General features: G+C 42.2%; 1 protein-coding gene across 1 annotated transcript; it reads right to left on the bottom strand.

Annotated features, from left to right (window-relative positions):
- Window positions 1-705: 705 nt before the first annotated feature.
- c3h17orf67 (chromosome 3 C17orf67 homolog) lies at window positions 706-3,531 on the bottom strand. The gene is made up of 4 exons (XM_056586773.1): window positions 3,343-3,531; window positions 1,950-2,050; window positions 1,127-1,256; window positions 706-945 (listed from the first exon to the last, which is right to left on the bottom strand). Exons 1-3 carry the CDS (start codon window positions 3,395-3,397, stop codon window positions 1,140-1,142), a joined length of 273 nt encoding a protein of 90 aa, XP_056442748.1. The 5' UTR covers window positions 3,398-3,531; the 3' UTR covers window positions 706-945; window positions 1,127-1,139.
- Between the last annotated feature and the right edge of the window lie 11,733 nt (window positions 3,532-15,264).

The following is a 15,264-nucleotide window of genomic DNA, read 5'->3' as shown; positions in this document are numbered from 1 at the left end:
AAAGTGCAGGGTCAAAATGACCATAGCGTGTGGGCCTAATGCATGATGCGTTCTTTAATTTTTAATTGCATAGGCCTCTCCTACACTTTAAGTTGTGCACTTCATAAAAGTCAACAGAAATCAAGGTTATATTAGAAGAGGTAATATTGCCTATTGGAAGTAGACTTTAGATTAGGCCTATGTCCTCGAAACCGTCAGAAATCTTCTTATAGGCTAAATTCGGAGGTCGCGTGGCACCGCGGTAATACAATATTATTTATTCGGTTCGGAAAGGTTAAATCACAAAACAGCATGGACTAATAGTAGGCCTATTAGGCGTACTATTATTTATAATTTTCACAGGGAACATTTTTTAATTTGTTAGTTAATTTTAAGTTTATTTTTATAGCCTATTATTGTAGGCCATTAATAAGGCTTTTTATGAGACGGTTCAGTGAATAGAACAAAATGCATTTTCCTTAAAGAAAATGAAACCGGTTAGTTCTGGAAAGAATAAACAGACTAAGGGAGTTGACCTAAGGTTAGAAGATGTAAATCATCTGCGCTTCGCATAACAGCTTCAAATCTCTGCTTTGAGAAGAAAATCAGGCGGACAGATCTACTAATCTGGTCTCTGTCGAAAACCTGGATTAATTGAATGAATTGAGCCAATTGAATAAAATTGACTGTCAAACCGATAATATAGTATTTGCATTTATTTTTTAATTAAATTCATACACAATTTCCTATGTGTTACATGAGTCAAATAGACAGTTTAAGAGATCCCACACATATAAGGTCTAGGCTTATGCGTTTAATGTTTAGATGATATCACTCTATAGTGAATCACTTGATCGCCTGCAGGGAAACAGCCCAACATAGAAGCGCGCGCTCGTCTTTGATTCCTCATCGTTGTCGTCGTGCGTCCGTCGGGTCACGTTGAGGGCGACACCTGGACGCGGTCCTCTATGGAATAGACAATAGAGGACAGAATAAGAACAAAAAAAGATCTGTTAAATGAGCCCCTAAAACCGTTTTTTGGCGGGGAAAACACCAAAGGTTTCCTCATTAACAAGTATTTCGAGTTAACAATGAATAGGCTATCGAGAAAACCCCGCGGTGACGTTACGGTTTACAGGTGACCGACCTCCAGCACGGCGCTAGACGGGGCTTCCGTAGTTGCGGTCACAGCGCGGGTAGCAGTGGGGGTTTTGCCAGTGCTCCATGTTTGTCTCCTGAGCCCTCTGGTCCAGAGCCTGCATGTGCAGCATGTGCTCCTGGCACGAGACAGTAAACACGTTTAAATGAGCTGTGTTTGATACATGTGTTCATAGAGTGGGTGTCAGCATTTACCGGGACAGTGTGTATAAATCTGGTTTTGTAACGTTTGACGATAGTTTTTAAAATCTTTACTGCGTTTCAGATAGGGAAAATGACACCAAAATTAAAAACAACATTTCCTTAGGCTATATATATTCATCCATTTGGTCAGCGGTTGAAAGCCTATATAGGCCAGAAGCAATCATAATACTATAATTATATATACATAATATAATGATAATATTATTATAATTAATTATGATTAATAAATTATAATAAATCACTTTGGGTCACAAGATCAATGAAAGTTAGAAGAAACTTACATTTACCCCTGAACAATTATTAATAATTATAAGCACTAGGTTCAAGATCCCACCATAAAGTAAATAATGTATCTAATTGATGTATAATTTGTTTTGTCTTTCTTTATTATTAGCTGGATCCATCCTTGCATGCACCGAAATCAAATAATTCGATTTCTATTGAAATTTGAAAGAGTTCCATCAGCTGACTCTGACAAACACAAATAAAAGAAGCAGACAATATTGACGTTTTAAAGTACACAGAAAAAAAAAATCCTTAGATGTGTCGAAATTCCAACTGTTCCTATGATGATGTAACCGTCGACCTTTGACCTCTGTGAACCTTACCCTCATTGGCTCGTCGGGGTGGCCGGCCTTGGCGGGCCGTTGCTGCCTCTTGCTGCGGAAGAGCTGCTTAGCAACGCTCTCCTTTATGATGGGATTGGCATCTGGTCATAGCAACAAAAATACAAATACACACCAACGTGTTCGCTTATGAATGTCCTTGTTATGTATATTCAACAGATCTCCTGGCAAGCAAAGTATATTCGTAAGATTTGAGTCATATTCATATTGCGTGTATTTTATCAAACATTCAGAATCCTCCTAATTATTAGCCAGAGTAGGTTAAAGATGGTCTTTATTTCAATGTTTTGGGCTTTGAGGAAAGAATGGGTTATTTAGAATGGGTTATTTGAAAATCCGGCTGCTATTTCCCAGTACTTCTAGGTGTTGGTGTGTCTTGTGCAGGATGATAAACTACGGTCAATAAGGGGCTGCTCATTCCCCAAAGCTATAGTCCCAGGGGAGGCTCCCACCACCAACCCCCCCCCCCCCCCCCCCCACACACACACACACACACACACAACTACACGCACAGATGCACGCCCGCACACACATACTCAGGCACGCCCCCACACATACTTTCCCTCCTTCTCTCCCTCACTCTCCATCCCAGTACTCTATTAGGAGGAAAGAGTTTTTTGGGGGGGCTACAGGAAACAAAAGTGTCCATTCAGTCCCCCCCCCCTCCCCCTCCCCCTCCCCTCCCTCGAACCCCTCCCTCCTCGAACCCCTCCCTCCTCGAACCCCTCCCTCCTCGAACCTTGCTGGCAGAGCCTGTGACCCACTGGAAGAGGCTGACCCTCTCTTCCTCTCTGCTAGGAAAGGAGGGTGTGTGAGAATGAGGCAAGCTCGGTCAACACAAGGGCTGCGCTGTGTAGCCCAAACCCCCGTAGCCCTTCCCAGCGACGTGGCAAACCACACTCTTCAAACATAGTTTGCCCTATTTAATATTATCTTGCTATGTTTTGCTGTCCTGGTTCCTCTCTTTATCCTTATCTTAACTTTTAAAACCTTATCCAAATCTTTGGGATTTTTTTTATTTTTTATTGAAGCACCCATCTAATCGAATGTAATATAATTGTGTTGTGTAATTTAATAACCAGAGAACAAATGTTGACACAAAACGACCACGCAACCCAAACATGCATCAGTCAGCATTCTGTATCAAATGGAAAATTGATTGGCCTAATCGTTATGTCCCCCAAACATAAGATTTAACATTTCCTTGATGCTAAATAGTTTGTATGTACATTGAGTAATACATGAAATGTAATATATATTATGAATCTATATCTATATAATTATTATTATATACATCTCAACAGAATTTTCATTCTACCTGAGGCCCAAAATGATAGGCGTACAGTATATTGCTGTATTTGTTCTGTGAACCTACCTGTGTTAACTGCAGCCAAGATCAGGAAAACGAAAACCAGCACAAATGTCTTCATGTTGTCCACCTTTGCTTCCCAAGGCTGCAGTACGTAAGACACTGTCTGCAGGTCAAGGAGGCTCTACTACTGTAAGACGCTGTCTGCAGGTCGAGGAGGTTAAAACCTCCCAACGTCACTGACGCCCAGAAAAAACACAGCGATTTGAATAAAAATGAATTACATAGTAAGAAAAATAATACTGAGGAATTGTGGACATTTTAATTATATGAATTTCATTTAATGTATCTTGTGCTCTTATGAACATTTGGTGCATTAATTAAATATCATAATTCCTGCGACGCATTCGTCAAGTAAATCAAGAATGTTTATCCAGGTTGTAATTTATATTTTCACCACCAGGTGGTAATGACGTTAAATTCTGTTCTATTTTTGACAGCTCAATTTCATTAACGTTATTACGTTATTAAGTTCACACCATTACTAGCACACATGCGCGGACGCACACGAACACAACAAAAATACCCAAAAATACCTACACTTGACCAATCCAGAAACCAGAAACGTAGCCTAATATTTTGTTGAATTCATGGATATTGTGTTTATTTTCTTTAATTTCATACGATATGTCTCTGCATCAAAGGTGGCTTAGGTTTAGGCCTATATAAGATCATTGCATCAAAAACAAATATCATGGCGACAATTAATAAAAAAAAAAAAAGGAACATCGACGTTTTGAATTCGACGCGTCGAAACGCGTCAAACTGCGTCATTCTTTCCATTTCCGCAATCCGCATACAGGCTGCTGTAGCAGCGTGATAACGGACGGACAGCTGTCTATGTGTTGTTTTTGACTAAAGCTGCAGAAGTATCGTCTGATGTGACATGGGACGGTTGTGAGGATGAGGCAGTGAAGGGCTGCAGCCCCCCATGGAAGGGTGAAGGAGCGACAGGAAACCAGAGCGAGGGGCTTATCTTATCTCAGCAGAGGACAGAAGCAGCTTCAGCATCCATCAGTAGGACAGCAGAGGACAGAAGCAGCTTCAGCATCCATCAGTAGGACATCAGCAGGCAGCTGTTACGTTGTTATAAACACGACTTAGTAGGCTGACCACCAAAGCCTTTGTTGTTATCAAAAATATCATTTCAACGCAGTCTTTTGATTGACGTAGCTGCTTGTGTGAAGGAGTATTCAAGTGTTGGAGCGCAGAAGCAGGTGACACGGTAGAGATGGGATTTATTGCTCTTTGAAGGGAGCCGGATCTTGAGGAGCCGTTCACTTCAAAGAGCCGTTCAAAAGACTGGCTCATTAATTTATTTTTAAGAAGCTAGCCTAGTGGTAACCCTTTTTAACTGGGAAATAATCACTGGGAGGAATGATAGGGTAAGATTTGGATCAGAATTATTCAGACTTAGACATCGGATATCTGAGTTTGATATATTTTAAATATTGATTATCATTTAATTTAACATGTGTGAACTCGATTTTAATCTAGTCCACACATGTTCTGCATTCATTGTAAACATTCCACAAGGTGGTGCTATATCCCTCTGCTTTGACACTGACATCACTATTTTGGATCTTTGTATAAGATGTGTCGAAGTGTAAATACAGCTCTTTCACTTGTTCATCATATATCACCTTTTTAATTGTAGCACAATAAAAAGCAGACAATGAACTTCCATGCAAAAATATAATTAACAAAAAATATATTAAAATAGAACAACTTTTACAAAACAAGTTTCTTTCAAGTATAACACTGCAGAGGACTCCTGAACTGGCCTTTGTAACATTAGTGCAAATCTTAGTAAATAATATTTGCTGTTGCGCCGGACGCACTCACGTGAGACAAACGCGTGTTCCCGCTTCTGACTGACATGTGAAATTTGCATATCAACATTCCACCACGAGTACACTCTGCTTGCTCTCCTCTCAGTGGAGGAGGAGCTTGGGTGCGCATGCTGTGAACGTGACAGCGATAAAAAAAGAAAAGAAAGAAAAAGAACGGCTCGCCACTGCGACTCGTTTCCCGTCGTTCATGGTGAAGAGCCGTTCAATAGATTCGGTTTGTTCATGAACGTCACAACTCTATGACACAAAACGACCATTTGTTGCAGGGTTCATTGGAGAAGACATGCTTCCCCTGTCGACTATTGAATCGCCCATATTTAGGAAAATACTAGATGAAATACCCGCGACTCGCAAGCCAACATCCGACAGGAAGACATTTTCCCAGTAGCCTACCTGAAAATAATTTTCGAGACCTTCCTGGATCATGTGTCCACCACCGCGGACATTTGGTCCGCCAACAACAAAAGCTAATTAGGAATGACGGTGCACTGGATAGACAGCATTACTATAAAACTTGAGGAGGCTGCTCTTGCCTGCAAGAGGGTGACGCCTTTTTGACACGACTACATGCGTCCGTCTGCGGATGGCCGCGGGCGTGTCCGACGCATAGGGGACTAGTCTCTGTAGACGCACACTGCAGCCAATCAAATCGCTTCCTGCAACAAAGCCGTTGTGTGGCTAAAAATACAAAAGATGACACAAACAACAGTTGACTAAAAACAATGCTATCATTCCACATTTCTTTAAAAAAATATAAACGGCAGATTTTTCCTCACTGTTTTTGCAAAATGGATCCAGGAAACGCGTGGAATGTATTTGCATAACCGCGATCTGATTGGCCGACGGATTCGGCGCTGCCTGAAAAGTTGAACATTTCTCAACTTTTTGACGCAGGCCACAGAGCCTAATGGACGGACAGACCCACAATGCATGTCGCGAGCGCCCCATGCAAAGTCAATGAGATCCGTCGACGGACGGGGGTAGTAGTGTGGACAAGCCTGCATGTCTGACAGAAAGACAAGCCTTCAGAATTAAATGACAATGTTCGGGTAACGCCGTCTACCCACTGCACCGTCCGTCAACGGATGACGGAAGGCGTGGCTGACGGATGGGGGAGTAGTCTTTGCAGAGGCATACGTCAGCCACGCCCGAGCATACGCGATCTGATTGGATGACGGATCCGTCGCTGCCTGAGAAGTGGAATTTTTTTTAACTTTCTTGACTGAGCCGATGGATCCAACGGAACGGATTGATCCACAATGCATTGCGGCTCCGCCCCATTCAAATTCAATGGGATCCGTGGGCAAGAGGGGTACGGCCCGGGGCTACTTCCGTCCGTCGACGGCTCTCATTGACATTTGCATGGGGCGCACACGAAACGCATTGTGGGTCCGTCCGTCCATTAGGCTCCGTGGCCTCCTTCCAAAAGTTGAGAAATGTTTAACTTTTCAGGCAGCGGCGGATCCGTCGGCCAATCAGATCGCGGTAATGCAAATACACACCATGCGTTTCCTGGATCTATTTTGCAATAACAAGCAGGAATAAACCGGCCGTTACATATGTCTTTTAAAGAAACGGGAATGATAGCATTGTTTTTAGTCAACTGTTGTTTGTCTAACCTTTTGTATTTATATCCACACATCGGCTTTGTAAAGGAAAGCAATTTGATTGGCTGCAGTATGCGTCTACAGAGACTAGTAAGCTATACGTCAGACACGCCCTCGGTCTTCCGCCAACGGACGCATGTAGTGTGAACAAGGCCTAATGCCTCGTGCCCACTGCCTCCGTCCGTTGACTGATCCCCATTGACTTTGAATGGGGACGGACGCGCAATGCATTGTGGATCCGTGCGCTGAAGGCTCCGTCAAAAAGTTGAGAAATTGTCAACTTTTTCGGCAGCGACGGTTCCGCTTTTAAATTTGCATACGCGATCTGATTGGATGACGGACATAAATCGGTCTACAGGAGCAGCAGGTTGGGCACTTTGGCCTCAAACATTGACCAAATCTAATTCTTGAGATTAATTGAATATAAAACTTATTTAATTACTGGTGGTTTATTCGCTCTACATCCTCTAAAAAGGCTCCTACCAGATCTCCCCTTCCTGGTCCGCCTCCTGTCCAGAGACGTGTCCTCAGGTTCCTCAGGGGGTCCAGGGTCCAGCTCAATGACGGGCTCCATGGTTCCTCTCTGGACGGCTCCACTCCTTCAGCTCTCAGGCTTCAGCCCGGCTTTATCAGCTGGAGGAACCACGTCACATGTTTTAATCCTGACCAATCCTCTGCTTTCATTCTGAACCATCACTGTCAGCCAATCATTTTCTTCTACTCTTATCAGACGCCATCATTTAACAGACACACACACACACACAAACACATTTCAATGTCTTTATTTGTGTCCGCATTTATAAAATACATTGCAAGGGCACAAATATTTTCAGTTGCTTTTGATGCCCTACATCCTCGAAACAACATGTTGCAGTACTTGAGTCAAACATGCACAGAATAGACAATACGTACACATGAGCATATTCAATCAACGTTGGTTGCACACAGTCTGTTAACAGACAGAGAAAATCTATGGGTACAGAAAACACCTCCTCCTCCAAATAGCTCGGCTGCCTATAATGGAGGAGATTGAGCAATATGTTGCAGGCTGCTTTGCTTTACATTTGGACAACCTCATAATTCTCAAGCCTCTGACCACCAGCCTGTGGACATGACCTAGGCTGCCGAAAATAAAAACGATGAGCTGGCATTTATCGCCTAAACGTATAATAGCTTGCACCAATGGTTGGTACTTAACTTGTTTAGTGAGGAAAGCTTCCTCTAAACTTGAGTCGAAAGTGCAACCAACTTCCCATAGGAAAACCTCTCTGCTCATCAATCACAATGGCATCTGGTGTATTTGCTGTTATACCTTGAAATACGTGGGGGTCATTGCATTGAAACATTTCTGGTTTCACACATGAATGTTTGTAGAACAAAACAGAGGAATCAAGCATGGGTGACACATCTTTGTTGATAATGTCAACAATTCTGTCATGCCTGGCTATGTATAGTCCTTGGTAAACATTACAGCCGTTTAAAATGTGGGACATAGACTCTATGGTCTGACGCTGTCCATGGTGTAGACCAGGGGTCTTCAACGTTTTCCCGGCCAAGGACCCCCAAACTGACGGAGAGATGGAGCGGGGACCCCCTACTTATATATTGTATAAAATTGTGTTTCATATTAAACTGTCTTCTTAATTGAAGGAGCAGGCAGAGCAGGCAGAGAAAAGCTCTCTCCATCGGATCAAAAGTGTCCATGTAAACGCGGCTAATGTGTTGGATTCATGTTAATGTGTAGTTAAAGACATTTCGATATGTGGAAACAATTGCGGGGGAATATATATATTTTTTCTAATCAACAAAAACTTTCGCGACCCCCCTGCAGTACCTCCGCGGACCCCCTAGGGGTCGCGGACCCCTTGTTGAAGAGCACTGGTGTAGACAGTGACAGTCAAGATTATTGGGATACCAGATGGACAGATTCAGTTTAGTTGGCAGCACCTGGAGGCGTTGCTTTACCGTAATAATTAGGATATCCTCATCGATAGCTGCATTTTTTAGAATCGAGTGGGACACAGAGTGATCAGCTGACTGGAGGCAGGCAAGCTTCCCTTCAGCCTCAGTCCTGTCCAGCGCTCCTTTCTCTCTTGCTCTCTGAGCGTTAGAAGGTGCGTGCACGCGCCGATGGTGGGGAACGCGCACCATCACACACACACACACACACACACACACACTCAATAAAACACACTCTCACCAAATCACTCACTCACTCACTCACTCACTCACTCACTCACTCACTCACTCACTCACTCACTCACTCACTCACTCACTCACTCACTCACTCGCTCACTCACTCACTCACTCACACACACAAAGCTCCTGCAAAGCCAACAACCCTTTCCTCCTGTAAAACTGGCTATGCAAATGATATACATACAGAGACATACTAAACTAGAAGGCAGTGGAAATGTCTAGGGGGGGTCAAGCTGTATACTAGAAGGTAGAGCAAATGTCTAGGAGGGGTCCAGCTGTATACTAGAAGGTAGAGGTCATGCCTAGGAGGGGTCAAGCTGTATACTAGAAGGTGGAGGTCATGTCTAGGAGGGGTCAGGCTGACCTTGTGGTCTTCTGTCCCCAGACGCCGTCCTGGAGCTCGGTGTCACCGTAACGTCTGTGAGCAGCGAGCGCTGCAACCTGCTGTGTGCTGTGGACCAACTGAGTGGAGGGCCTCTCTCCTGGTGTGAGGAGAGGACCTGGTGGACCAGAGCAGCACCCAGCGCTCTCTCCCTCTGACTGTGGACAGGCTGGCTCTCCAGTCCTCGTTAAGTCCATCGTCATCTTCATCGTCATCGTCGTCATCATCGTCACCAGACCTATAGTCTACTACACACTACGATGTGATATAAACACCATATAGTCTACAGTACACACTACGATGATATAAACACCATATAGTCTACACACACTACGATGATATAAACACCATATAGTCTACACACACTACGATGTGATATAAACACCATATAGTCTACACACTATGATGTGATGTAACCACCATATAGTCGACACATGATGGGTTATGCACCATATAGTCGACACACACTACGATGTGACGTTAACACCATATAGTCTACGCACTATGATATGATTTAAACACTATATAGTCAACGCACTATGATGTGACACCAGGCCTTTTGTCTACGACCCTTCCCTGGTTCCTCTACATCCTGCAGGTTATCTTGTTCCTCTCCACCAGGGGGGGCCACTGGCGTCGCGGGCCACATTCTCACTCAGTGAGGCCCACAGATAATTAAAAATAAAACTTTCTGCAATTTTTTTTTACAGAAAACTCGATCAAGAAGTCCGCACTTTTCAGACAGGATGAGAAGCAGACTGTCTGTTCATAGAATTCAAAGGCAAACTCATGTGTCTTGTTTGCTTAGAAACTATATAAGTCATGAAAGATTTCAACTTAAGTCACCACTAACTACTACAACTGCACTGAATATAATGCTAGTTGTTCAACTCAACTGTTTTTCAGTTTTGTGCCATCATTGAATGATGATGTATGCGAGCTCTTCGCAAAAAATACAAATCACTCTCTCATATCCGATTAGTTGATGTGCTCAGTAATGTGATGACTGATGGTGATGATTAAAAATTGTGGCCCTCTTTATCTGAGTTTGACGTCTGCAGCAAGAGGGTTTGTAGCGTTTCCTGTCAGCAGTCGCTTGGCCTTCGGGGCTTCTAGTATATCATGTGGATCTCATAGGATGCTTCCTCACAGCCAGGACTGTAGCTCTTGTCATGACAAACTGACGCAGGTTGGCTTCTTTGAAACGGGCGTCTAACTGATCACTGTTTTGATTGTTTGTTTGTTTTGTTTTGTCTTGTTTTTGTTTTATTTATTCCTTATTTCTTATGTTTATTTATTTATTTTTTCCACAATGTCTTGTTTTTTTTAAACGATTTATGATGACTATATGCTCTGTAAGGTGACCTTGGGTGTCTTGAAACGCGCCTCTAAATTAAATGTATTATTATTATTTATTATTTAATGGCACGTTGCATCCACACAATGATCAGGCTGTCACTCCCTGCATGTATCCATTCTTTAATCCTTTATGCCGTGAAAACGATCACAAATAAATATAATATAAAGCGGCACATCAGCAAATGATACAGTATTTACATAAGCACGAAATAAAACACAGAAATATGACACTAATTGGCACGTCGATGACATGCATAAAACAGGAAATAAAGTGCATTAAATGCTGAAATATAATACCTCGCTGGCCGCTTGTTGTGAAAAGAGGTTCGGTAAAGGTTCTTTTACTGTCCTTGTATCTAGACCGTCTGCTTAAGCTTCAGAGGCAAACGTATTACAATATCGCTGCACTTAACGAGCGAGATTCATATAGCCTACGCTTGGTCATGCTTTTAAATCAATTTAAACAGCAATAAAGACGTAGGTAAACAGGAAACTTTTTCGTAGGAACAAAACATTAGTTCCGTGCGCTTGCAGCACATTAACACATTCTAATTACACATTACATGGGTTCAATCACATTTAACCTTTTAACCCAACATGAATTATTATCCATTTATTTATTACATGAAATTGAAGCATTGATTTTTTTTGTTTTGTATCTTTCCGATACACATTTCCCGTTCCAAAAAAGTAGCCTAATCAGTCAGTACCACAACATCTTATCTATCAGTCAAGGGCGTGGATTTGCGTGGGTCGTTTTTCACTGTCTTATCTGGTTATCACTGGTTATCAGTTGCTTGCTACATCCTGTATAATCCGGATAACCAAACAGACGCACGCACGCACGCACGCAGGCACAACCAGGTTCAGCGCATGAATTTCCGGAAAATAGTGAATTGGCAATTATAAAAACAACATTAGTAAGCTATACAAAAGTATAGCGTAGACTTCAATAGAATAAACGCATGCCCTTCTTCTCCAGCTAGAACGCAGCAGCACCTCTTCAAGGCTGGTTTATGCTCGGTTACGTAAGCGTAAGCGCAAGCGCAAGAGGCCCTTGCGCGCCCTTGCGCCCCCTTGCGCGACTTCTCACGTCTTGCGTGCGTCGGGTGATTTTTCTAGACTTGCGTCATTTTTTACGTAAGCTTTTACGCGAGCAGCCCAGCCTGCAAGGCTGTGATTGGTTTGCTGGTCTGGTTACTACTTCCTGTCTGGAGTATCACCCGGCAGGCTCATATACAAAAGCATTAACCTGAAGTGAAGTTAACTTTGCTGCCAACACATTATGTCGTTTTAAAATGTAGAGAGATATGCACATTTATACAACCCCAATGATCAACAACTTCATCACCCCTGTTCCTCTGTCTGTTGCCATCATTCACTGTGTATGGGGAGAACACGATCTGGCACATAAACAAACCAACGACTCCCACAGACAAAGACGTCATTCTCGAGGTCGTCTTCAACGAAAAACTTTCCTCCACATATTACTCCACCTACTGTTCTGGCGGTAAATTGCTTGGCAACACGCGCAACACGCGCAACCTAAAAGGGAGCATGAATTGCTTTGAGTAAATTTTGCGCAACAACGTAACACCAACGCTGAAGCATGCAGCCGCCTCATGCTTCAGCGTTGGTGTTACGTTGTTGCGCAAAATTTACTCAAAGCAATTCATGCTCCCTTTTAGGTTGCGCGTGTTGCCAAGCAATTTACCGCCAGAACAGTAGGTGGAGTAATATGTGGAGAAAAGTTTTTCGTTGAAGACGACCTCGAGAATGACGTCTTTGTCTGTGGGAGTCGTTGGTTTGTTTATGTGCCAGATCGTGTTCTCCCCATACACAGTGAATGATGGCAACAGACAGAGGAACAGGGGTGATGAAGTTGTTGATCATTGGGGTTGTATAAATGTGCATATCTCTCTACATTTTAAAACGACTTAATGTGTTGGCAGCAAAGTTAACTTCACTTCAGGTTAATGCTTTTGTATATGAGCCTGCCGGGTGATACTCCAGACAGGAAGTAGTAACCAGACCAGCAAACCAATCACAGCCTTGCAGGCTGGGCGGCTCGCGTAAAAGCTTACGTAAAAAATGACGCAAGTCTAGAAAAATCGCCCGACGCACGCAAGACGTGAGAAGTCGCGCAAGGGGGGCGCAAGGGCGCGCAAGGGCCTCTTGCGCTTGCGCTTACGCTTACGTAACCGAGCATAAACCAGCCTTTACCCAAGCCTCCCCCCCGACCGCGGAGCCAGTGGCGGAGCATAGTTGTGCTGCGCGCACACACACACACACACACACACACACACACACACACACACACACACACACACACACACACACACACACACACACACACACACACACACACACACACACACACACAGTACATACATTCTACAAATTGCTTCTTTAACATCCTACCCATGTTGATGTATCATTTGTGCCACCAAGATCTTAACCATGTCACGTCTTTTGCCATTTGTCAAATATTTTGTGCAAGCATATTCACTCATGATCGTCTCGCCTCCTGGGCTTCCTTTTAAGATATCCTCAATCATCTGGAGAGGGAGGTTGGAGTTAATGGGTAATATAAAAGGAACATATAGGCAATTAAGAAAAGGAAATCAAATGTAATTCCAAATGCTAATCAAGCATCCCTTGAAAACCTACCCGGCTAAGACGAAGGTCCTCAATTTGTTTTTCCTCATCTGGAGCTCGTGTCAATATCACAGTGTCATCAGACTCATGATATCTCAGCACCAGTAAGGGAGCTAGAACTGAAAGAATCTGTAGTACAAAACCATACCAATGGTCTAATTTGTTAATACTACTTTGACAACATGCAGCCACTGTCAATAGACCCTATTTTTGCTGATGCAAAGAATACTGTTGGGAATTATGTAATGTGAAAAGATATGCAAATTACCGTCCAAAATTGCCTCTGGGATTACAATTTCCAGGACACCAAGATCAGGTTGCTTCAGCAAATATTCAAATGCTTCCTGATCAACTTCTGTCTTTGAGTCATCAAAGACTTTGATATCCATTGTAGGAAGATCAAATTTTCTGGCAACTAAAGAAGACAAACCATTAGTAACACAATACAAGCTATGGAAAATACATCAATAAATAACAAAGCACCACATAAAATAGGTATTGTATTGCTGTTGCTATTTTGATATGGAAAATATAAAAATTCTCACCACATTCCAAAAACGCCTCAAAGGTAAAGGGTGTTGGACAAAAAACTTATTTCTTGCCGTCTTTAAATCTTCTTTTGACAACAATGGTGTTTTCCATCCTAAATAACAACAAAATCAGAGAACAATTTAGAAACTACAAATTATAGGCCATTTTAACACAAATATCGAATTGGAATAATGAATAATGAACAAACTTAATGGCTAACGTTAGATAAGCTTCCCATGCAGTCAATTGACACTTTGACACTGCATTGGATTTAGACTAGTATAGTTCTAATGTGAACTTTCATGATAGTTTCAACCAGAAACTTGTAGAACTGAGGCTAGAATTATTTGAACTTGGCTCGCCCCAATGGTGTGCGCCACGGTTAAAAAGTGACTAGCTTTTTAACCTTGTGGAAAATGCTGACGTTAACACCCGTCGATGCCTCATCGACGGGCATCTCATACATGAATGTTGCACAAAATTGAGCTAACAGACTTTAGTTACTTAGTTAGCTTGCTAGCTGCTACGTTTGCTATGCCTGTTGGTCTGAAACACTGACGAATAGCTCATAACGGATGGCAACGTGATCTTAAAGCACGGTATTCTAATAATTTAGAATTAATAACTGCCACATAACTTGCAAAACTGTAGTTTAATGCCAATACTTCATAACCAGCACATAATTAGGCTATCTTGTCGGGTATATCAAATCGGAGTTGGAAAATATATTACGAAAATACAAGTTGGAAAATCCGTTAAGAAAATACAAATTCAACAGATATGCATATTTAAAACAATATTGAAATATTACTTACTTTCATAATCAGTAACAATCAGTAATAATCGTCGACTTCCAGTGCACTTCCAGTTAGGGCTGGGCGATATGGGCCAAAATGAATATCTCGATATTTTTTTACTATATCTCGATACACGATATATATCTCGATATATTTTGAATCTCCTCTAGAGCACATCATAAATGCTCGATTCAACCATGTCTGGCATAATGTTACGTCAGTAATAATTCTAGTATTCCTGAAATATAAGTCTGCATGTAGATTACATGAAACAAAACAACATATTGTTTAAACTCATTAGTGCTTTGTATTGGAACAATTTAGAACTTGCACATAAGAAAAGGAAAATCAAAGCAAGTTAGATTTACAAACACAGCCTTTATTCAAACCGTTAATTATTTATTAACTGTTTGCATAATAATTATTGTATATACACTGCCAGACGACGGATCCAATGCTATTCTTTTTCATAACCAAATCCTCAGTTTCCATCCTTTTTTCTCTCTCTCGCTGTTCTCACTCACCGGTCGGAGGTACACACA

The sequence above is a fragment of the Gadus chalcogrammus genome, chromosome 3, assembly GCF_026213295.1.
Source record: "Gadus chalcogrammus isolate NIFS_2021 chromosome 3, NIFS_Gcha_1.0, whole genome shotgun sequence".
Lineage (NCBI taxonomy): Eukaryota > Metazoa > Chordata > Actinopteri > Gadiformes > Gadidae > Gadus > Gadus chalcogrammus.
This window is presented reverse-complemented; position numbering and strand designations above follow the sequence as displayed.

What these genes read in the sequence shown, in the direction of transcription:
- c3h17orf67 (XM_056586773.1), bottom strand. Translation starts at nt 3,397, where the DNA reads ATGAAGACATTTGTGCTGGTTTTCGTTTTCCTGATCTTGGCTGCAGTT. An exon ending in CTTGGCTGCAGTTAACACAG is followed by an intron (nt 2,051 to 3,342) that starts GTAGGTTCACAG and finishes TGCTATGACCAG; the next exon opens with ATGCCAATCCCATCATAAAG. An exon ending in ACCCCGACGAGCCAATGAGG is followed by an intron (nt 1,257 to 1,949) that starts GTAAGGTTCACA and finishes GTCTCGTGCCAG; the next exon opens with GAGCACATGCTGCACATGCA.